Here is a 25,760-nt window from a genome sequence, read left to right on the forward strand (position 1 = left end):
ATCTCTTTGGCCCTCTTTTCATTTTCCATTTGGTTGTCTATTCTTTTCTCTTCTCTTTTCTATGCTACAATTTTGTATGTGAGCCAGAAATAATAATATAAAATTGCCTTTTCCACCTCTCATGAATTCTAGAATTTAAGCAAAAAATGGACCTATCAGCACAACTCATGGGTATCATCCAAAGAGATGAAATATTGAACTTGCTGATTCCTACCACTCTAAAAATGAAGGCATGCCTAACTTCACTCAGCCAAATTAGAAAATATGTGCTTTGGAGTATAAAATATAATGAACCTTAGGTCATACTCTGGGTCATAACCAGCTTTGAAAGACTCGAACCATAAGACTGCATTGACCAACCCTTCAAAGCCTTACTAACTGCTTAAGGGAAAAAGGAAAAAAGTCTTATTGCATAAAGGAAATGGGGACCATTTACGTCTTACTCACTGCCTCTTGTTCAGTCTTCATATAAAGAGAGATTCAATTAACTAAATGAGGATTAACCCATTTGCATGAAGGCACAATTTAAATTTAAATACCACCACATTGCAGTTGTGTTTGGAAACAGGTTGCTTTTAAAGTAACACAAAACATAACACGGAAATTGCCTTCTGGATGCAAAACAAATATCAGCCAGTAATCTTTGGATGTGTGGGGGCTGTGGATAGGGAACTAAATCTTCTATGCAATGTGCTGCTGAACTTTAAATATCCTTCTTTTTTAGATGATACAATACTATCAGTGTGAATAATTACTCTTTTTTCCCCTTCACACCAGTGTCTAAGTTAGCAAATGCTCATAATAATTGTTTGATAGAAGAATACCCCAGCAAGCTAACTGAAATAATAACTAGAAAGGAAATTATAGAATCTGAAAAAAAAGACAACATACTAATTTGAATTTCTTTTGATAGAGCATGTTCACTGAACATTTCTGTTGCAAGAAAATTATGTTGAATCAATTTAAGTTTATATCAAGCAAAATAAAAAGGCCAGCTATTGCTGTTGTGGTACTACTTTGAGGAAAGTCCAATTAGCAAACTATAAATATAAATACGGCTTTGTCTTTTTATATCTAATCATTCTACTTTTTTATCTGTTGTTGGACATATGATTCTTTAAAACAGATGAGAATAAAAGTATATGAGATTACCACATTTACAATAACTTATAAAAAGCTAGATTTTAACTTCTCATGGGATGAAACCCCAAAAAGCAAGATTTGTGTTTCAGTTGTGTCCCCCGAACCCTCATTGTCACCCTCTCGCTTAATCTAGCTGAATGCTTTTTCACCACAAGGCAACATTTACAATGGAAAGAAACAGAAACCCATATCTGTATTTTTGTTTATAAATAAGTGACCCAGGACCCAAAATTGGGTGTAACTAGGAGGGGGTAAGGGCCACAAAGGAGTCTTAAGATAACCTTTCTACTTGTCCTGAACCTTGCTGGAGTCTTTGTTGAGGCAATCTCAGCAGTGAATGATCACAAAAGTTGAAACATATTGGGAAGAGAACATAGCTCACACCCGTTTTTCCAGGTTAACTCTTCTATTCAAGAGGGCAGGAGGATGTGTGGCACAGAAGATTCTATGTGGGCTCTGTGCTACCAAATGGTCTCCTTATTCTGATATTACCCTTCTTTGACTGCTTCAGGTTCTTCCTTTGATCGAGCAGCATAACACAAAGTGGTCATGGTACGGGGGAGAATTTGGCCCAAGGAACTCTTACCCAGTGTCTACACATGCCCCTTCCTTCTGAAAGGGGCATGTTAATGAATGGGTTTGAAATATGCTAATGAGGCACTGCAATGAATTTGCAGTGCCTCATTAGCATAATGGCAGCCGCAGTGATTCAAAAGTGCAGCTTTTCGAATCGCGTGCTGCCCGTGAAGACAGGACCTTCCGAAAGGACCCTCCCAGTTTTCGAAAACCCTTCTTCCTATCTGGTGATTGGAAGAAGGGCTTTTGAAAACTGGGCGGGTCCTTTCGAAGGTCCCATCTCCACAGGCAGCGCGCAATTTGAAAAGCCGCACTTTCGAATCGCCACGGCTGCCATTATGCTAATGAGGCACTGCATATTCATTGCAGCGCCTCATTAGCATCTTTCGAACCCGCTCGTTAACATTCCCCTTTCGGAAGGAAGGGGAACGTGTAGATCCAGCCTTAGAGGAAGGTTATTGCACTGAAAATACTTGAGCATTTTCCGAGTGCAGCAAGTTTTGGAAAACTGTACTCAGTTTGGCACAGTAATCGAAAGATTGCTGTATCTTATGCATCATTTAGAGTTTCAGCTAGGAACCCTGAGCTAGCAGACAAGTTTTATTGCTCTTTTGAGCTAATGCAGGTTAATTGTGTAACTCACTATGTGCCTATGGAAGAAACAGCTTTTAATATCTATAATTCCAACTCTGAAATCAGCTTTATTGCTAAAATAATTATTATCTGAAAAATTTCCATTCATTCGGTATTGGCAAGGAGAAAATTGATTCTGTGACTGTTTCATTTTCTTTTTTAAACAGTGTAACTTTTTCCAAAATCCCTTTTTGTCAGCCTTAGTCAATAGCCTATTAGTGTATAGCAACAAGGAGAAAGGTAGCATTCTTCTAAATGGACAACACTGAGAATCTCTTACCAACACAGTCACCACACGCAGAACAACCCCACGCATGTTATTCTCCAGTTTTCTGTCTGTTAGTGACCCATTCAGACCCGTGACAGGATTCCAGCAGCCAAGCTGAAAAATAAAATGTAATGTATCATCTCAGGGCTCATAACTGCCATTGTTCTGCCAATCATTCCTGTTATGGAGCTTTGAAAGGGAACAATTGAAAACTTTCTAGAATCAATAGGATGGAAGGTCCAAAGAGGGTTTGACCACAGACTCATTTTTAAAATGCAAATTATGAATATCATGTTCTGCTTTTAAACAACATTCAGAGGGGTTACCATGTCAGTCTGTATCTGCAAAAGACAAGAAGTAGTTCTGTGGTACCTTATAGACTAACAGATATTTTGGAGCATAAGCTTTCATGGCCAAAGACCCATTTTGTCAGATGCATGAGTGGGAATCTCCACTCATGCATCTGACAAAGTGGGTCTCTGCCCACAAAAACTTATACTCCAAAATATCTGTTAGTCTATAAGGTACCACAGGACTTCTTGTTGTTTTTAAACACCATGTGCAGTGTGTGACACCATACAGGACAGTGGAGGATGTTCATTGTTTTAGAAGGGATCTGTGAGGGCTTCTGGATTAAGAAGGAACATTTAAAATGTGCGATGGCTGTAACAATATCTTCACCTCACTTTCAGCGATAACAACTATCTTCCCAATTAGTGTAACATAATTCTAGCATGATGTCTACTCCATCACATTTTCTAGAAGAATCTTAAGAAAAAGAGTTATATTAGCTTTAATTAAACCACATACTGATCATTGATAAAGAATGGTTGCCATTTTTCACTGAGGTTATGGTTACACTACAGCGATCTGTCCACAGAAGTCATTGTCGGAAGAGAATTCCTGACAAAACTTCTGGCAACAGAGTGTGACCACACACTAAAGCCAATTGGAAGAGCACTCTACTCCATTGATGGAGTGGCCAGATGGCCTAGCTGCTCTCTCCACAAAACAGTGACTCAGAAACACATCAGACAGGGCTGGCCATTGTTCTGGATGCCCTGTCTATTGAGAGAGGACACCCCTCACCCCAGAGCATCCACACAGCCTTTTTGTTGACAAAATCTGTCGACAGCAGTGTTCTGCCTCATGGCTGAGAGGCAGAATGCTGCCAGCAAAAGTGCTGAGTTTTGTTGAAAAATTGTCAACAAAACCCGTTGTGTATATGGACATTCCACCAGTCTTGTTGACAAAACCTGAGTGTAGCCATAGCCTAAGATGAAAGCTCCATTTTAAGATGGCTGAGGGAAAGATCATCTGATAGGTAAACCATAGTGTCCATGGAAACTCTTTAACAGTTGATGCAGAAAAACAAAAAAATACCTGCTTAATTTGTACCAGTGCTATCATTTTCCTTGGGCTGACACAGATAGGCTATGTCTACACTAGCCCCAAACTTCGAAATGGCCACGCAAAGGGCTATTTCGAAGTTTACTAATGAAGCGCTGAAATGCATATTCAGCGCTTCGTTAGCATGCGGGCGGCCGCAGCACTTCGAAATTGACGCGCCTCGCCGCCGCGCGGCTCGTCCCGACGGGGCTCCTTTTCGAAAGGGCCCCGCCTACTTCAAAGTCCCCTTATTCCCATCAGCTGACTGTTGACAAGACTGTTGACAATCAGCTGATGGGAATAAGGGGACTTCGAAGTAGGCGGGGTCCTTTCGAAAAGGAGCCCCGTCGGGACGAGCCGCGTGGCGGCGAGGCGCGTCAATTTCGAAGTGCCGCGGCCGCCCGCATGCTAACGAAGCGCTGAATATGCATTTCAGCGCTTCATTAGTAAACTTCGAAATGGCCCTTTGCGTGGCCATTTCGAAGTTTGGGGCTACTGTAGACACGGCCATAGAGTCATTTCCTTGCAATTACTGACTGCTTTTTAATCTCAAATCAGGATTATTACTTATTCATGTCTTGATTTATCTGAAAATATAATCTGTCTGCATTCCTAGGCAATTGCCGGCATGCTTTACGCACAGAAGAACTGATTTTGCTCCAGCACCCTCTAAGAACCCTGATAAGTGTGGTTCCCTAAGTGATTTCTTAGAGTAGTTGTGTCTAGGGCTCTATCCAAAACCCAATAAAAGGACCCCCTCTGAACCTAATCTTCCATATCCCAGTTGAGTGCCCTAACATCTAAGCTGTTGGTTATTCCATGGGGAGTCTCTCTCTTGTCAAATCTCGTTCCAATACGTATAAATAATTACATGCTCATTAAATATTTATATCCTTCTTGGGATTTTGACAGGCTATCTTAAGCTTCTGAAAAATCCCCTTTTAGATGATTAACTTTTTCCAGGGTATCTAACTTGAGGCTGCAATTCTATTGTGCAGTTGGCTGCATAGCAGTTAAACATTCCAACACAAGTCAAACATTCCAACGTATAAGTCCTCTTTGTGGCTCTTCCCTAGTCATTATATTCAAGATATATGTTTTCATACCTCCACAAACTGAGAACATGCTCAGCATTGGACTATTTCTGCTCCTATTCAAGTCAATGGGAGTTTTATTACTGACCTCAAAAGGAGCAGAGTTAGGTCAATGGTGTACAATCTCTGTTGATGTGCCCTTGATATTACACTGGAGCATGTTGCAACACCATTAGCTATCTGGTCAGCTTCACCAAGCACTCTGATTCAGCTGAAAACTGTATTTATTACACTGTGTTACACGCCACAGATCAACAAAGGTTTATAATTCAAACTATTTAGACACATTTTGTCATAAAAGGAATCACTACCACCTTACAAAGTAAATATAACCAAGTGTTTGATAAAGCCTGTGTTTTCCATAGTGAAATATTTTGGAAATAGGTGCCAATTGTCAGGTTCAGCTGTTAAAACATTAAATTCATTCAGTGATATGTCATTCTGTTATATAAAATTAATTAGAATTTACAGCCAATTAGCATATCCAAATATATTGAAAGTCTAATTACCACAGATATTGTACTGTTCCTGCCAAATGTAAAACCCTAAGAAATTTGAGAAGAGCTTTTGTTCCCTTTTGAGGTCAGCTAAAGTCCATTTTTACTTATGTTAATTAATGTCTACATTTTGTATATAATTAACATTACAGCTCAACCCTTTGTAGAATTTTTTGAACAGAACCATTATGAACTAAGCAAAGTTTACCATAGATCTCTTTCTCCTTTTAAATGGCACACTTGATTTTCAGTTATGTTCATTCAATTTTCAGTTAAATTATTCCTTTTATGCAGGATAGGCTTGGCCAAGACATATAGGCAGACCCTTGCCAAATTAAGCATGATGTTAATTTTAGGTATTATGTTACCTACTGAAACAAGGTGAAAATTAATTAACTTCTTACTGATGGCAATTTGAATGAGTGACCATAGCTATACCTGAAACAGAAAGGTGCATTACCAGATTCTGAGTATCCTGCATATATTTCCCATCTACTATGCCATTGGACTTACAAGTTTCACAAAATATTTATTGTGCTCACATCTGTTTCTCTTAAATACTGCTCTTATCCTTGTTACACAATTAAAATTACAACACAAGACAGCATTTTATTGAGCAACAACAGATGTCAATATAAAGTTGATGGGAAATGTTGACTAAATATTGCATTCATCTTTGGAATCTCCAGATGGAGTCTATGATTTAAAGTGCATCATTCATTAGAAGCTGTTTCTTTCATTTATTTTCTTGACAAGCATCATTCTGATACACTTTCGGATATGGAATGATGAAAGTTTTAAAGTTGTCAGTGTTCAGTTTCATTTATGATGTCTTTTTGATCATGAGTCTTGTAGCTCAGTACCTCTTCCTGTTGTTACCTCTGCTTTGCTAATACGTCTTTTATTTCACTGTCAATACTGATCACTTCTCATCCTCTCAGGGCCATTTCTCCATTAACAAGAACTTTCACCACTGTATGGTACCAGCTGTGGAATGTCAGTAATTATACAGTCTTCCTAGGGTAAATAAAGTGTGTATTTTTGCAATTTCACGACACTGACTGATAAGAAACTTAGAACACAATTTAAATATGCAACATGTTCACTATAGAATCTCAAGTTTTACCCGCTCATCTTTTGGGTCACCTCCATAACCATATATGAAACATAAACATTTCTCATGACAATAGTAAATTCTAATGGATAGATTTAGGGAGACTAGTAATCTTTTAGCACAGACTATCAAGTGTCCTGACAGGACCCCTTTTAGTGATCCATTGTTTCATGATCATAAACATAAAATAAAGTAAAAATAATCCAATAATGGTAATGTATTACCTTAAAGTAGTTCACACAACCCTAACGGATCTTCAAGTGCTCAGTATACTTAGATATAAAAACGATCTATGAATTGCTCAATCCAATACTGTCTGCATCCTTTGAGATTAAATATGGCACACACATCAACACTACAGAATAGTTTAGGGTGGGACTCAATTAATGGAAACTGAAGGGAGAATTAGAGACAATGTCATTGCCACATCCCAAACTGGAATTTGATTAAGCCTCCACAATTAACATGTCTCTGCTAACACAAAGTTTCTTGTGCTCTTCAAAGCACAAAAAGTTCAAATTTTTATAAACTTACAAAAAAAAAAAAAAAAAGAAAAGAAAACCAGCATTGCAAACATCATTCTGAAGAACCAGTTCCATACCAATTCCAAACAAAAGCTTAGTTCTTTAACTGTATAAAGTTTGATATGACTTCAGTCTGAGCAATATGCTGGAATAAAAGAGAATGCCAATCCAATTTTGTACGGAAGGGAAGATATTAGCCCTTAGTGGTGAAGACCAGAGTCTAGTGCAGAAGCAGAGATTCAGTTAAAGGGTAACCCTAGTTGAGGTCTGTGAATTTGGCCCCAAGCCAGAAAGGAAAAGACTATAGTAGCTCAGCTATATTTGCAGTAACTACACTGATTGGGTGGCAGAGTGAGAACCTTAATTTTCCAGAGCTCAATTAAAGGCACAAAATGTCTTCAAAATGAGTTCATATGAATATGATGTAGTGGCAGTTAGAATTTTTTCCCTATAATTATGTTAAATATTTATTCTTTCCTTCATTGGAACTTCAGCAATAGTCAGCTAGCAATGTGATGTTAAAATCCCATCCCATAATGTGTTCAAGAAACTGGTTAATACACTTACATACAGCACATATAGTAGTTCTTGCTTTGTCTACACTCTATACAGGGAAGACTATACAATTCCGCACATACAGATTTTATATGCTTATTTTACTAATGTGAATTGACTTTGAGATAAAAGGCACCTTTGTACCCTTGGGCTTTGAACTGGATTTTCAAGAAATGTTATAAGTTAAAGAAGAAAGAGCAAATACCCAAGCCTAGTTTTATTTCCAGTAGTTTCTGGGGTTATCATAGTTTTATCTTTAGTATTGTATCTTAGAGCCAAGTATGAATTGTCTTAATAAAGGTTTTTTCTTTAAAACCGTAACACATGCCTTTGGAAGTACAGTCCCCTGGAGATTGTCATCTTTGTCCTCCAAATGTTCTTAAAACACCAGGGCTGTGTCTACACTAGCTCCCAACTTCGAAGGGAGCATGGTAAGTAGGATGGTGGGAGATTACTAATGAAGTGCTGTGGTGCATATGCAGCACTTCATTAAACTAATTCTCCCCTGCGGCAACTTTGAAGCGGCAAACTTCAAAGTGCCGGCTTGCATGAAGCTGCAGCTAACCCGCCGGTACGTCTAAGTTGCCACGGGGGAGAATTAGCTTAATGAAGTGATGTGTATGCACTGCACCACTTCATTAGTAACCTCCCAACACCCTACTTACGAATGCTCACTTCAAATTTGGGAGGTAGTGTAGACACAGCCCAGGACTGGAGTGAAAAGGCTGAAAGAGGAAGCTACAGATAGCTGGGATGCCTGGTCAGCAGCTATAAGAGAGGTCCCTAGCAGGCTAACAAAGCAAACATTCATTTTTGAAAAACCATGCTGCATTCAGTCTCTCTCTGAGATGTAAGTTGAGCTATGGCTTCCAGTATAAAGAAGCAGGAAGTGGTGAGAAGATAACATGTGATTGTCCCAGAAGATGAGGGAGGCTGGCAACTGTTTTTAGTGTTTGCAAGACTTCACTCCATGTAGATTCAGAAGGCTCCTGTTATTACATGTTCAAAACAGCCTGGAGCAAAAAAGATCTTGTCCAAAAATTTTTAATAACTTTTTGTATGTGCATGCAAATAATGCCAGTGCCTCTTCACGCTTATCCACTGATTTCTCACCATCTCTTTCTTTAGTCTGTAGTCATAAGAGAAAGGGAATGATTAAATATGACAATGCTCATTTTCTCCCCATAGAAAAAAGGAAGAAGGATTCTTTTGAAGATGGGGTTTACTTTTGAAAGAGCAGTGTCTACACTGGTTTTTTTTCTTTCAAAAGAAGCTATTTTGAAATAAGAACATGCAAATGAGACATCAGATATGCAAATTTATACTTCATTTGCATTTTTGATTTACCTCATTTGCATACCTCTTTCAAAAGAGGAATGCAAGTGTACACACAGCCTAAGTGTTGCACAACAATATACCTTGTGTATCATTGGAAAACTAACAGTTCCTGGGTCAATCTGATAAAAGGTTTGTAGCAATAGTACCTGAATTCATGAACATATGCTGAAATCATGATTGAAGTTTGTTTACCAGACAAGTCTGGGGACTTGGGAAAACCTCTGTCAAAGACAATGGACATACTGATGCCCCTAGCCAGGTGTCAAACTAATGGCAATCATCAGTCCAGGGAGAGGAACTAGAACGGATCTGCATCTTCACAAACAAGAGCATGGAGGATTTTTCATCATCAGATTTTATTTTCAGGCTCTCATGGGAATACATTTCATGTAGGGGCATCCTGTAGGATAATGCATTTCAAATGTTGACTGAAGTATAAGCAAGAGGCAAAAACACCCCAACACCTCTCTCTTTCTCTCTCTCCCTAGTCATTGTTCACTTAGGAAAGTAATCTCTGAAATTTGAGAGCAGCGCCTGATCTGAAATTTGAGCAGTCCAGTTGCTGGGAGTTTGTGAGAATTTTATCATGAACGAAGTCTAGTTTATTAAGTATTCATATAAGTGTTTTCCTTATTTCTGTTGTAACCATTTCTGACTTTAATGCCACATGCTTGTACTCACTTAAAATTGCTCTCTTTGTAGTTAAGTAAACTTGGTTTATTCTTTAAATCAAAACTTCCTCAGTGTGGTGAGTTATGCAGTTAACTCCATTTGCGGAAGTAAACTGTCGTATACTGACCCCCTTAGGAGGTCAAATGGACCCAATATATCTGGACTCACCAGGTGAGAACTCGACAATGTAGAACACACATGTTGGGAAAAACTCAGGACTGGAAGGGTGTTTGTGTTACTCTACGAGGGGCAATCAAGGCGACCAAACACCAGAATGTGATAATTGCTAGTGTTAGAGGTGCTGGCTCAAGGCTGTGGTGATATACAGACCTTAATATTCTGGCAGACTGTTTGTGAATGACCCAGGTGGGAGCTAGACTAACAAGGCATTCTGTCAAGTATCAGAGGGGTAGCCGTGTTTGTCTGGATCTGTAGCAGCAACGAAGGGTCATTATTTGGAACTGTTAAAAGTCCACAGAGAATAGAATTGTGACACCTTGGGCATATTATGTAGAAATACATTTGTGCTGTCCTGCAGAAACAGGTATGGGTGAAGTTGTAGTAAAGTAATGGTTCTAACTTGATAGAAATTGGACACCACAGATTGACTGAAGAAAAAATGTTTGGATGGGAAAAAGAGGGAACAGCATGGTTGTTGATGATGATGATTTTGCCTGAAAAGACCTTTTAAAAGAATGGAGCCTGGAATGGCTAACGTAGTCATACAAACTTACTGCTCTATACAATGGATGTGTTCTTATTACAGTAAGTAAGCTTGTCAGAATAATCTACCCATCTGAAGCATTTAAATGGCAAGTGACATGCAATAAAATACGATACCTTTAAACAAAGAAACCTTGTGGCAAATAATAAACCATCAGTTTAAAAGACCAATTGACAACTCTAATGAGCTATCTCCAGAACAGCTGAATCAGTAAAACATGTTTTTATTACAGAGGGAAATTGCTACTCTAATGACTCCAGAGTTTGCCACAAAATAAATTAGAAATATATCCTAGTGATTAAACTGTAGGAATGTGTTATAAATCCATCTCACGTGGGATGGGAAATATATTTTCTAGTACATTATATTCCAATAATAGATCTTGCTTAGTATACACAATTCTGAATTTGTATAAAGAAGATAATAATTTTCAGCCATTGAGATGGTTAACTTACTTTAACATTTCAAAGTCTCTTTCTAAAGAGATGTTGCTGCATATGCGGCAGTGATTATCTAACCACCAGTGATACTTATATTCTCAACACAATAGCACCTCGTCCACGTACTCTATGATTTAATTTAAAGAGATACTGACAATTTAAAAATCACACTTTTATCTGAAAATGCTCTATTCGTGAAATACAAAAAGTCTTTATCACTGTAATTTATTAATAAATTGATATCTGGCCCCAAACCATCTAGTTGCGCATAATATTTATGTTATCTTTGTACTCCTTTCCCTACTCCTTTCTACTTTTTTTTGCACCTGCTTGTTGATCTTATGAATTTGAGGCAGGAGCTGTCTTTCCTTGTAGAGCCATCCACAATGAAACATGACTGACACTTTTGTGTTTTGCTATAATCATTAGCTGAGCTAAATTCATCCGTACACAAAAATAATAGATATTTTTTAGTTTTGGCTACTCTGTGCATTTGACCACAGTACTTCACAATGCCGTGTTTCTGTGCATCAGACAGCAGTTACATTGTTTCCCCTGCATAATGAACTATACCCCAATTCAGTATGCAGGATGGGGGATTTGCCAGCTCACTTGTGTGGCCTGCCCTGGGATATGTGTCTGTATTACAATTTTGAAAGCAAATATTATCTGCCCCATATGAAACACAAGGTATAGAAGAAAAAGAATCCAGCAGCCCTGTCTGACAGTAATCTGCTCTAATGCAGACCAGGATTTTCAGACTTTCATTTGTGAAAATTTCAGATGAAGCTATGGACATGTTTAGAAATCTTATACAGTCTGTTGGACCTTTTCCCACCTTCTGGAGCCCCCATACCACAGGGTGAAAAACACTGATTTTGACCATATTCTCGTCTAGATTCACTTCGATGTGATTTTTAATGTGCATCTAAATCTTTTAACTACGGACTCTATTCATCTTTCATATACTGTGTTTAATGAGTCCCATCCTTAGCAGCCAGAAAGGACAGTGTAGGCAGATCCTCAAAGCCAAAAGTTTTCTGCCTGATAATAGAATCTTTCCCCGAACAGGTTTGTGCCCACCTTTGGCAAGTCAGTATTCTTTATCTCTGTTGTAACTGTGGCAGAGAGATTAACTGGGTTCCATATAATTAAAAAGAAATTATTACTAGAATTTCACAATACAACAGATTTCTCCAACATTTTTCTGACACAATGTTCTATGAAAATCACACAGTCAGAGTTAATAGAGAATTGCATTTTTTTCCTGCCAATAATTTAAGTCCAACAGCTTAGGTTGAAAAAAACCAAACCCAATTTCCAAGAACGGCATTAAATAGCATGCCGTATATCCATTGTTTGGAGCATAGATGAAAGCAATTAGCCCATTAGCATTAGTTCTAATTTAAACACTTTCTTTTAGACACTTTCATTAACTGTGTTGACCACAGCTATATATTATTCATTTTACCTGCATTTCATTGCACTCCTAATATGTGATCATGTCTTGAAAATGTGGATCTGAACATAAGAAACTCAGGGTGCAGTCTTCAGCAGCTGTAAATCTGTACATCTATGAATTTAAGTCCATTTATATCCTCTAAAGATCTGGTCCTTAGAATTCACTTTTGAGTGGAAAGATATTTCAACTGAAGGCTGTTTCCTGAACGTTATATCAGCCATTTATTTTAGTGAGCACTTTGGGTCTATGTTTAATTATTTTTTATTGCATTAAAATGCTCATTGCAATCATGATTTATATTCCTAATAGTAAAGTACATGGCATAATGCAGTATGTACAAGTGGGTGAAAAATTTATCACTTTTTTGCTACATAAATGCATTCATGGAATAATTTTCATAAACACCTCTCAATATATGGCTTATTTGTAAGCAGTTCATCATGAAGATTCAATATTCAAAACTGGTTAGTTTGGTTGAGTACAGCTCAGACAGCATTTTGGTGTCTTACGATAAAGCAATCAGGTTTCTATCACAAGTACTCATGTTTATGAATTCAATACACATGAGCTATACAATCCAAGCAAATTCAGACCATTCGCTTCATAATGCAGGAAAATTAAGTCAGGTTGCTGCACAACAGCACGTGATAGTCCTAGGACCTGAAGTCTCAATAGCACCTTCATTTTCCATCTTTGAACAATCACCACTTTGCCTTGGTGTCACACTTCTCTCTCGACATGTATTGACTATTCTGGCCCAGATATATTTTAACTTTGTGCCCAGAAATGATCCCATCATTAACCAGTATAAGAACATGGCTTCTGTTATGGAGGCTGCTTACAATAGCCGCGTCTACACGTGCCAGCTACTTCAAAGTAGCTGCGCCAACTTCGAAATAGCGCCCGCCACGACTACATGTGGTGGGCGCTATTTCGAAGTTGACATCGACGTAACGCGGCGAGACGTCGAAGTCACTATCCCCATCAGGAGATGGGAATAGCACCCTACTTCGATGTTGAACGTCGAAGTAGGGCACATGTAGCCAAGGCGCGTCCCGCAACATCGAAATAGCGGGGTCCGCCATGGCGGCCATCAGCTGAGGGGTTGAGAGATGCTCTCTCCAGCCCCTGAGCTCGATGGTCGCCGCGTGCAGTGGCCCCTTAAAGGTCCCCGCCCCCTGCCTTCCTGTGCAGGAAGCTGAGAGAGCGTGCAGGCGGCAGCACAACCACGCGGCCGGCCTGCACGTCTCACAGCAGCCCAGAGACAGCCCCCCCGCTGCGATGGCTGCTCGCCAGCCCCCCAAGTGACCCCAGGGCAACCCCCAAGGGGAGCCAGGGCCCCCAGGCTGGCAGCCAGCCCGGGAAGTGGCAGTGGGGCCCCTCCTGGACGTAGGCCAAGCTTCAGGACCTGCTGGGGCTCTGGAGAGAGGAGGAGGTGCTCCAGGTAATGGGGAGCAAGAGGCGGAATGCGGATGTGTTCGCTCGGCTGGCCAAGGGCCTGGCCGCCCGGGGTCACCCTGCCCGCACTCCTGACCACATCAGGAGTAAGGTTAAGGAGCTGCGGCAGGGTTATGCCCGGGCCCGGGATGCGGCCGGCCGATCTGGGGCCGCCCCCATCACTTGCCCCTTTTACAGGGAGCTCAGGGAAATCCTGGGCCCCTGGAACACCTCCTCCCCTCCGGCCACTCTTGACACCTCGGCCGAGAAGCCCCAGTAGGCCCCGGAGGTGGAGTCCGCCCCGGAGGTAAGCCCCGCACCCCAGGGACCCCCCCAGGAGCCCACCCCTGGGACACTGGAGGAGGAGGAGGAGGAGGGATCCTCCTCCAGCGATGGGGGTCTCCGGATTGCCATCCCATCCCGGAGCTCCAGCAGGGCGTCTGCCCACCGGGTGTCCCCCGACCGTGGGAGCAGACCATCAGGTATGTACCCCCCATGGTGCACACCCCCAGGGTTGAGGGGCAGGGGCAACAGACATGACCAGGGCCCTCCACATTCCCAGATGACCATGGCCCCAAGGACAGCAGTGGCATGTCTCTCAGAAGAGTGCATCAGCCCCTGCCCCCCCAGCATGACAGTGCCATGCCCCATCCCTGGGGATGGGGGGAGCGGAACTTAGGGTCCCACGGGGGGAGGGGGTGGGACACCCATCATCATCAGCAGCATCTCCCGGGGACGGGGATGGGGAACCAGCAGCAGAGGGTGGAGGGACAAGGGCCACAGCTCGGGGCCCACACTAACGGCTGTCTCCACTCTTCTTCCCCCCATGTTTCGCAGCTGCACCATCGGAGGGACCAGAGAGCGCAGGCGAGGTGTCAGTGGTCCCGGAGAGCCTACTGGGACTATCACAGCAGGCCAGCCCCTCGGTGGAGCACCAACCAGCCCCAGGGCAGGGACGACGGCGGACCCAGCACCACCCACGGACGGCGACAGACCCCCAGCTGCTGGCGATCCTCCGGCGGCAGCTGGAGGTCTCGGAGCAGTGCCTGCGGGTGGAGGAGCGGTGGCTCTATCTGCAGGGCGGGCGCTGGCCTGGCCCCAGGAGGCATGGGGGGCCTTTATGCGCACTTTCAAGTGCATAGCCGACTACCTGGCCCCCCATGCCACGCCGGCTGCCGCTCTGCCCACCCTGCCTGCTCCACCCGCTGCTCCACCCACCGTCGCACCGCTGTCCACCACCGAGGGGCCCTCCGCCAAGGGGGACCTGGGGCCTGCTGACACCCGCCGGCCATGTCTACTGGTCCGCCCAGCCCCCAGCCAGCCCTGGCCAGGGCTGAGGCTGAGGCGTGGGTCGCGGCCGCCCACCCCCAGCACTGGACATTAGGGGGTGTGGGGCCCAGGATGTGGCCCCCCCTTTGTACATATCCCCTTTTATTTGTGTTTTGTATATAGTTTGTATTAGACCCCTGTTATTTTATGATACCTGCCCCCCCATGTAAATAGTTCTCCTCTTCCTTGTCTGCCCCTTTTTTTCCTTATCATCATATAATATATATAATATTTATATTAGTTGTAGATAATATAATAATAATAAGAGTTCAATGTTTTCTGGTTTCACGAACAACATGTCTATTTTTATTTACAAGAAAAGTCGAGGGTGTGTGTGCTCTTGGGTGCTCTGTGTTGTGGGCGTAGGGGCAGGGAGTGTTGTGGAGGATGGCGGGGGTGCAGTGGGGGGCCTGCCAGTGTTCACCCCACGGCCTTGTCGAAATGGGCCCGCAGGGCCTCCCGGACCTGGATCCCTTCGGGATGCACCTGGCGACTGGGAGCAGCGGGTGGCTGCATGTCAGCCCTGCCAGCCTCCACAGCCCAGCCCTGAAAGAATGCCTCCCCCTTGCTCTCAACCAGGTTGTGGAGAGCGCTGCATGTGCCCACAGTCTGGGGGATGTTGGTGGGGCCCACATCAAGGCGGGTGAGGAGACACCTCCAGCGCCCTCTGAGGCGGCCAAATGTGCGCTCAACCACCTGGCGTGCGTGGTTCAGGCACATGTTGAAGCGTTCCTGGCTGGCTGATAGATGGCCCGTGTACGGGTGCATGAGCCAGGGCCGGAGGGGGTATGCCGCATCTGCGATGACGCAGAGGGGCATGGTGGTGTCCCGCTGGGGGATGTAGGTCCCTGCCTCCAGCCAGTGGCACAGGCTCGATTTACGGAATACCTGGGCGTTGTGGGTGCTGCCAGGCCAGCCAACATATATGTCCAGGAAGCGGCCCCGGCTGTCCACCAAGGCCTGGAGGACCACTGAATGGTAGCCCTTCCTGTTTAAGAAGCGTCCTCCACTGTGCTCCGGGGCACGGATGGGGATATGGGTCCCATCCGGAGCCCCGAAGCAATTGGGGAAGCCCAGGGTGGCAAAGCCCATGATGGCAGCATCCGGGTCCCCAAGCCGCAAGAGCCTGTGGAGAAGCAGGGCGTTGATGGTGCGGATGACCTGCAGCGGAAGGACATGGGAGACCACCAGTGAGGGGTGTGCAGGGTGTGTCTGGCCCTCCCCTGCCAGGGCTCCCCTCCCCTGCCAGGGCTGCCTCCCCCTCCCCATGGGTCCTCTTACCTCCATGAGGACAGTCCCGATGGTGGCCTTGCCGACGCCAAACAGCTGCCCCACGGATCGGTAGCTGTCTGGAGTGGCCAGCTTCCAGACAGCGATGCCGACCCGTTTCTCCACGCTGAAGGCACGCCGCATGGTGGTGTCCTGGTGCCTCAGTGCGGGGGTGAGCCACTGGCAGAGCTCCAGGAACGTCTGCCAGCTCATACGAAAGTTCTGGAGCCAGCGGTTGTCGTCTCACTCACCGAGCACCAGCCGCTCCCACCAGTCGGTGCTTGTGGGGTAGCTCCACAGCTGGCGGCATGTGTGGCGGGGCGGGGGGCTGCAGGGTCTGGGGTTGCTTCCTCCTCCCCTGGGGGCAGCTCCTATTCTGTGGCTAGAATGTGACCAGCTACCTCCTGCATGGCATGGAGCAGGGCGAGCACTGCTCCTGCAGGGGCGGCTGGGTGGACCTCTGGCTGCTGCTGCCGCTGCTGCTGCTGGGGGTCCATAACTGCGTCGCCGAGGTGTGCGTGCCTATGGCTCTGCAGACCGCGTGCTGTGCAGGCTGTGTGTGTCTGGGAGGAGCCCTTTAAGGGAGCAGCTAGCTGTTGCCCCAGAAGTGCTAGTCCGCCCTGTGACCCTGTCTGCAGCTGTTCCTGGCACCCTTATTTCGATGTGTGCTACTTTGGCATGTAGATGCTCCCCCACAGTGCCTACTTTGATGTGGTGCTGCCCAACGTTGACGTTGAACGTCGACGGCACCAGCCCTGGAGGACGTGTAGATGTTATTCATCGAAATAGCCTATTTCGATGTTGCTACATCAAAATAAGCTATTTCGATGTAGCATATATGTGTAGACGTAGTCAATATGTCCAGCTGCTCCACAGGCAGCCTCTGCCTTAGAAAAAGGGAAATTCCGCATTACAGGATCCTGGTACAAAACAATTTCTAGGCACTGTTGTAATACCAATAATAAAAAAAATAATAATTGCTTGATGCTTCCCAATATAAGAACCCGTTTTCAACGGCTTATTACTTTGCCACATGGTCTATGGAAAATTCTAGAATCATAGAATACTAGAACTGGGAGGAACCTGGACAGGGTAATTGAGTCCAGTCCCCTGTGCTCCTGGCCATGCTGAGTGTGCACCTTAGGTTGAGTTAAAGGCTGTTTCATTGTTCATATGCACAAGTGTAACAAATTAAAATTACACAGGCGACCTTAATTCTGGCATTTTCTAACTTTCGAGTACTTCACTTTGCAACCTTCCAGATGTCCTTCTAACAGACTGTGTGCGCGCATGATATAACAACAACTAGAGTTCTAGACAGAGCTGGCCCATCCATAGGTTGAACTGCAGTGGCTGCCCCAACCCTCATGCTTTTGGGGGCCCCATGGTGTATGCCCCAACCATCCTATGTACCTGAGGAACCCAGGGCATGATATGGCAACAGGTGTTTCCCCCCACCCACACTCTCAAGCTCGCCATACAGGCAGTGGGAGCTGGAGTAGCCTGGTGGCCAGCTTCACCTTGCTACAGCACCCTATCCTGGCCTGCTGCACTCAACTTCTCTGCAGCAGTGGGAAGCAGAGTACTTCAGTCCAAACTTCTTCTGTTTCTGCTGCTACAGAGAAGAAGGGTGCAGCAGGCCAGAAGAGGGTGGTGTGGTGAGGTGAAGCAGGCTGCTGGACTGCTCCAACTCCAACTGCCCACGTGGTCAGTGGGGTGAGATGACCCTTGCTGTGGCCCTGCGTCAGGCCCCCTGTAATCCCTAGGCTGTGTTGTTCATGAGAAGGCAAGAATGTGGAGCGGGATGAAACAGGGAAAGGGCTTGTGGAATGCTTGGAGTGGGAGCAGGGCCTGTAGCAGGGGACATGCCCAGGGCCCCATGTCTGGGACACTCAAAGGGTGCGTCTACACGTGCCCCAAACTTCGAAATGGCCATGCAAATGGCCATTTCGAAGTTTACTAATGAAGCGCTGAAATGCATATTCAGCGCTTCATTAGCATGCGGGCGGCAGCCGCGCTTCGAAATTGACGCTCCTTGCCGCCGCGCGGCACGTCCAGACGGGGCTCCTTTTCGAAAGGATGCTGCCTACTTCGAAGTCCCCTTATTCCCATGAGCTCATGGGAATAAGGGGACTTCGAAGTAGGTGGCGTCCTTTCGAAAAGGAGCCCCGTTTGGACGCGCCGCGCGGCGGCAAGGAGCGTCAATTTCGAAGCGCGGCTGCCGCCCGCATGCTAATGAAGCGCTGAATATGCATGTCAGCGCTTCATTAGTAAACTTCGAAATGGTCATTTGCATGGCCATTTCGAAGTTTGGGGCACGTGTAGACACAGCCAAGGGGTGGTTGTCCCAGGCCCCATGCCTGCCTTAGGACGGCCCTGGTTCTAGCAACAGCAAAAGCTAAGATTGCCAAACTGTTCCCCATCCCCATTCTAAATGCCCCTTTCCTGGTACGTTCTCTTCCTGATGTTTGGCATTTTTCTTTCTTTCTTTTATTTTTTTTTTAAAAGATGGTGCAACAGTATTTCAGCTTAAATTTAAAACTGCTTGCTTGCTTTCCTACATTTTTACAGCAAGGAAAGGAATGAATAAAATCACAGGACAAAATAGAGGGGTTATGCCTTTTAAATTTTAGTATTTATAGTACCACCAACCTCAGAGGTTGTTTTGAATCTCAATGGTCTAAGTATTTTTGGGTAGTTTCCAGCACATAAATCATAACACTGTGAAATCACAATCCTTATATTCCAAATGGGCATCACAAGGCTGCTTCTGATTGATTCATTAGAGGAATGGCAGCTGCCAACTAATTGGGGGTATTAATACTTACCAGGTTTATCTTCCATGAATCTTCTTCTTGGTCAAGCACCCCACAGAGAGTAAACCATATGTTATATGTTCTGTGATACAAAGCTCTTATTTCTTCTTCTGTATTGTGCATATTACAGTTGAGAGCTGAGTGACAGGTGGGGACCAAAGTGGACAGACTAGGACTAGTTACTGCCTCAATAACTACCGTGAGCCATATTGTCTTTTTGAGTGGGGTGAGCTTCTCATGGAAGTTTGACTCAGTGATTTGTAAAATCTGAGGGCATCGGGCTTGCTGGTGTATTGTACCATTGCCTCTTACATTTGAAATGAAATGTGGATGTAAAGCCTAACCTGAAGTCAGTGTATTTTCTAAATTTCAGCAGAAATTGAAAATAGGTCATCCAAAGCTTCTTATGAGTTTAGGCATTCAAGAAATAATGCAAATTTTCCTACAATATGGAGATAATCCATATTATAATTGTGGAAGCCTATTCATACAACTTGCTATCTTCCTTACATAGGGCCTGAGTCCAAGCCCATTGAAGTCTAGGAGAATCTTTCCATGACTTCAGTAGGTTTTGGTTAAAATCAATTGGTCTGTCAAAACTGCATGGTTGCCACCATTTTTGTTTTACCACTCCCTAAAATCCTTACCAGAACTATTGACTTATTTACAGTCGATAAATTACCTGAAAAATTAACTGATCATATTTTCAGTGAATGTGCTTTTTATTTTTAAGTATTCATTCAATAGTCAGGAGGAACAATTTTCAGCCTATGGGTTGTTGGCAAACGCACATTTGCAAGCGCCTATTTTTGCAGTATTCCATATTTCTAATCCTTAGGTTTCCGGTGCTCTTGGGATTCCCATCCTCCCATCCCCTCCAAAAATTTATTAACTGTAGTTAGAGAGGCCATTCAGCACCCAGAAGAAAAAAAATCTGTGTGAGACCATTGTAGTGCAATGAGGTGAGGAGACTTAGAGTGGGAAGGAAATATGTGGACATAATGTCCTAATTCTTTTGTAATGCAACTTTAGAATCTGACTGGGGATTAAAACCCAGGACTGGAAGTCCTAAAATCTGGGTTATAATGCTAGTTCTGCTACAGAGTTATTGTTATCTAAGCAAGACACCTATGGTAACTTTTCTTTAGTTCTAGTTCACTATCTGTGAAATAGGGAATAACAGGAAACCTAAAATTTAACATATTTTATATCTTTGGGTGGAAGGTACTACAGATCTGCAATTGTCAGGGTGAAATTTTCTGCCTCTGCAGATGTCTAATTATGTAAAACAGCCTAAGGGGGAGTCAGGGAGGGGAAAAAAAACCCAAAACACATTCTGACCAAGACTCATAAAACAAGGCATTTCCTTCAAAGCGATTCTTGCAAAACTGATGTTTTGCACTAACATGTAAGCTCCTTCCTGTACCATTTGCATAGGGTTTGAGGCTATTAGATCCTAGCAAACAAAGAGCTTTAGAACTTCCCTGTCTCACTCTAGGGCACTGATTCAAAAAACACACTTAACTATGTACCTAACTTTGAGCACTCATATGAGCAGGCCAAGAAATGAAAATTCCTTCTTGGGATGAAATGTTAAAAATGTAATCTTCCTCCAGCCCAATAATTCACCTTTCAACACCACTTGTTGACTTCTCTTCTTTAGCCAGTTTCTTGTTTATCATATAATGTTTTTAATGATCCCCATGTTCCCTAATTTAACTTTTCTGAAGTCCAAGTGCATTAGATCTATTGAATTTTCAGGATTTAAAAAATTAGCTATTTTCTCAAAGGAGGAAATTAGATCACTCGGTCATGAGCTACTTGTGCTAAACCTATGTTGTATTATATTCTCCCTGAACCACATAATCTACAAATTTTAGGGCTCTTTCCTTCACAGCTTGTTCTAAAGCCTTGCATACTACTGAGGTCTGACTCAGAGGTCTTTAATTATGCAGATCACTGTTTTCTGTTTCTGAAATAAGGTACTACATCAGCTTTCCTCCAGTCATATGGTACTATCCCCAAGTATATACACTTATTAGAAAGCCTTGCTACCAGACTAATGATCTCACTCTCCAGCTCTTTCAACATTCTGGGATGGAAGTTATCTCATCTGCCAGATTACATGTGCTTATTTACATTTCTAGACACTCATTTACATCATTCATACTGTCTTCATTCACACGTATTCCACATTTGCATCCCTACTGAAACTAAAGCTAAGAGCATTCATTTAAATTTGGGTCTGTATCTGACATCTTCAGCCTCCTTCCAGTGCATACTTCATAGCAACCCAACCTCATTCATCTTCATTCTTTTTTATTTACATAACTTTAAAAACCCTTTTATTATTCATTTTAATTCCCTTGGAAAGAGATAGTTTTTCTTAACTTTTAGCACTTCACAGTTTTCCTGATATTTTCTAATCTCCACAGTGTAGCTGTCTTGCCCGACTAACCACTTTTGCATTCCTTATAGGCTCTGCTTATGGTGAGACCATCAGTCTAAGAAGCAGGGTCTAAGAAGCAGGACAAATAAGCTCACCAGCATGGAGGGTGGAGGCAGAGGCAGGGGTTCCTGGGAGGGGACAGCAGGGGAGCTTCCTCCTGGGCTCGAAGAACCAGGGAATACCCATGGCTCACCAGCTGGGTCAGCCCTAGGACCCTTTTTGCTGGTGGCATGGTTACGGCCAGTGGCTATTTTTCAGCGTCTTTCAGAAGCAAACAGTCTCCATGATAGACCACAATGGACTGATGGAAAGCCCCTTTCCACAGGACAGAGTACTCTGCAGATATCTTATGCATGTTCTCATGGTATTATTCCTAAGTAGTGCTGAGACTTGCACTGAACTTTGAGATCTTACCAAAACTAATAGCATTAGGCATCCAGGTCTGATGACTGAGAGATAAGGAGAGGCAAAGAGGGGAGTTGCCCCAGGGCCTGTCGATTTGAAAGGGCCTGGGGTTCCTGGCTGCCACCACCATTACCACAGGAATGATGGCAGCAAGAGCCCCATTCCCTTTAAATTGCTGCTGGAGTGAAGCATGCTCTGGGCAGCACTAAGGGTGTGGAAGGGGCATGCTCTTTGTGGCACTGAGGGCTTTCTGCTTCTGTCTGAGTCCCTTCTCTTTTTGGGAGCACAGAAGCTGCCCCTCTGCAACCTTGGCCAGGGGCCCAGGAAATCTGTTAGCCCCCATAGGCCTCACACTAAATAAGAGCAGAAAAGAGCAAGAGAAAAAATAAAGAGAGAAATAAATTGATATTTTGCTGGTAAACATTTCTTAGTGTCAATTATCAAGAAAAATCTCTTATAGTTTTCATTATCTTTTTTATCAGTTTGCTTTTTTGCAGGTTATTTTAAACTTAATGGCCAGGTTATCATGAGTGACATATTAAAGAAGCACTATTCCCTTTTCACTTTGCTTTCTCTTTGAAAGCACAGGAAAATAATGAGCCTCTTAATATATGTAGTTAAAGGCAAAATGTTGATATCTATTATAAGAAAGGATGTCCTTTCATTTACAAGTCACATAAATCCACATCCCTAACAGGTATCTAAGCTTCACATTCTTTTTTGGTACAAGGTTAATGAAGGATATCCAGTTACATTAAGACTGGTCAAAATTAGTAAACACTGAAATTCATCAGAATAAAAGCTTCATTCCTTCTTTCTTATGATTGTCTAACTGACCTTCAAACACTATCCAGCAGGAACACACATCTAATAGTAAGTCCCACATAAATGAAAAAGACATGTACTCTATGTTTTTCTGAGGACTGCACAATGTCTGATTTTTTGAGATACTGAGCCCAATTCCTAAGGTCTTCAATAGAAGCTCGAATGCCCAGCAACCATTAACACTCGAACATCTCTGGACTTTATCCAGGCCCCACTAAAAATCAATAGAAAGACTTATTGACTTCAGTGGCTTGTAAATCAGGCTCCTCGTGTAAATGGAGGTACTTTAATATTTCACAAGGGAGCTATAATGAAAATTACATAAATTTGTTAATATTTGTTAGGAATTCAAGTCATTGGTGATGGGTGTCATGAAAGTAACTTGATAGATTGTGTGTTGGACTGAGCTGTTGATCGATGGAGCTCATCTTTTATGATGCCGCTGGTGAGTAACCAAACGAATCATTGATGGGCAGAGCTGATTACAGATATCAGATAAACGCCAACTGCGGATGTTGTACATTCTTTTTGGGTCCTACGCCTTTCCTGTAGTGTCTGGATATGCTGACTCTCAAAGCAATTAAGAGCCTGTCCGATTGTTTAACATCAAAACAATCTGTCATGAACTAGAGTTTCCGGATTACTGGGAAATATGCTGCATGACTGCATGTTGGCCTTTAAGATGTCTTTACTGCACTTATGCCAACCACTAACAGAACACTTTCTATGAGCAAGCTGGCGATAGTATACTGTCTTTGGTATCCATGCATCATCCATCCTCATAACGTGACCAATCCAAAGAAATGGTTTGTTCATAAGCATTGTTTCCATGCCCATGACACCACACAGCTTAAGAACTTCTGGGTTAGGAATTCTGTCCCACCATTTCACATGGGTAATCTTCCTCAGACATTGCATATGGAACTGATCTAGCTATAATACCTGGCAGCAATATATTGTCCATGACTCTGAGCCATACAGCAGGATATTCTGGTCAACTGCCTGATAAACTGCTACTTTGGTATGGAGTCTAACACCGTGGTCATTCCATTAGTGTTTGGTCAATTTTCCAAAGGCAGTGCTGGCTTTGGCTAATTGAACAGTTAAGTCGTGATCCGCATTTATGCTATAGGACAGTTCACTTCTTAGGTAGCAGAACTCATCAACAGCCTTAAGGACTGCACCAGTAGCAGTGATCACTGGAGGGCTGGGCTCTTTCCAAACAGGCTGAGGCATAACTTCTGTCTTCTTGAGGCTCACTGTGAATCCAAAATGGTGTGCAGATATAGCAAAGCAATCAAAAAGCTCCTGTGCATCCTTCACTGAGTGAGCCAAGGATGTACAGTCATCAGGAAATAGAAGGTCACCAATAGTTGTAGTAACCACTTTAGTGTAAGCCTGAAGTCTCCGGAGATTGAAAATACCTCCATCTGTTCAGAACTGAATAGGCATGCCCAATGTGCAGTCCTTAAAAGTGACTAATAGCATGATTAAAAAGTAGATGTTGAACAGGAGAGATGCAAGGACACATCCTTGCTTTGTACCGTTTGATATTTCAAAAGGTGCTTATATCACTCCATTGTTAAGGATGCAACCAAGCATGCCACCATGAAAAGACCAATGTTGATACATTTTTCAGACAGCCAATTCACTCAAGTATTTTCCAGAACCCATTTCTGTTGACCACGTCAAACACCTTGGTCAAGTTGATGAAAAAAAAATCACATAGAGGTCCTCATGTTGCTTTCTACATTTCTCTTGTATCTGTCTGGCTGTAAATATGATATCAGCAGTGCCTCGACTGGCACTAAATCTACATGGGCTTTCAGGAATAATGCCATTTTGGAACACATGGGCCGTGTCTACACGTGCCCCAAACTTCGAAATGGCCACGCAAATGGCCATTTCGAAGTTTACTAATGAAGCGCTGAAATGCATATTCAGCGCTTCATTAGCATGCGGGCAGCCGGGGCACTTCGAAATTGACGCGCCTCGCCACTGCGCGTCTCGTCCAGACGGGGCTCCTTTTCGAAAGGACCCCGCCTACTTCAAAGTCCCCTTATTCCCATGAGCTGATGGGAATAAGGGGACTTCGAAGTAGGCGGGGTCCTTTCGAAAAGGAGCCCCGTCTGGACGAGACGCGTGGTTGCAAGGCGTGTCAATTTCGAAGTGCCGCGGCCGCCCGCATGCTAATGAAGCGCTGAATATGCATTTCAGCGCTTCATTAGTAAACTTCAAAATGGCCATTTGCGTGGCCATTTCGAAGTTTGGGGCACGTGTAGACGTAGCCATGCAGTGCAAACCATTTGTAAAGGATGCAGACCAGGATCTTATCAGCTACAAAGAGCAGAGAGATGCCCCGATGATCATCACAACACGCTCGGTCAGCTTTTCTTTTATATATGTGTATAATCAGGGCATCTTTGAAGTTCTGGGATGCTAGCTCCTTCTCCCAAATGGTGCTAAAAAATGAGTGAAATGGTACATCAGCTGGCCACGAGCAGCATTATAAATTTCTGGTGAAATTGCATCACTGCTAGATGCCTTTCCACATTTCACCTGTTTAACAGCTTTTTGTACCTCATCAAGAGTTGATGGTATGACCAGCTGTAAATCAGCCAACTGTGGAATGTCTTCAAGAATGCTGCTGTCAGAAGTTGAGGTCTGGTTTAATACTTTGTGAAAATGTTTAGCCCAGCAGTCAAGGATTTTAGCACTATCTATGCTCAAAGTGAGGCCATCAGCAGAGCATACCGCTGTAGAGCCCACAGTGTGTGACCCAAAGACTGCCTTCAGGCTAT

General features: G+C 43.6%; 1 protein-coding gene across 3 annotated transcripts in view; it reads right to left on the reverse strand.

Annotated features, from left to right (window-relative positions):
• The window catches only part of GRID2 (glutamate ionotropic receptor delta type subunit 2), a 1,071,343-nt gene that overhangs the window by 243,964 nt on the left and 801,619 nt on the right, over nucleotides 1-25,760 (reverse strand). For all 3 annotated transcript variants that reach the window (XM_074993599.1, XM_074993598.1, XM_074993600.1), the window contains exon 9: nucleotides 2,633-2,734. In XM_074993599.1, the coding sequence (XP_074849700.1) occupies nucleotides 2,633-2,734 (102 nt within the window). The remainder of the gene's footprint in view (nucleotides 1-2,632; nucleotides 2,735-25,760) is intronic.

This window comes from Carettochelys insculpta, chromosome 4 (genome assembly GCF_033958435.1).
Source record: "Carettochelys insculpta isolate YL-2023 chromosome 4, ASM3395843v1, whole genome shotgun sequence".
Taxonomy (NCBI): Eukaryota; Metazoa; Chordata; order Testudines; family Carettochelyidae; genus Carettochelys; species Carettochelys insculpta.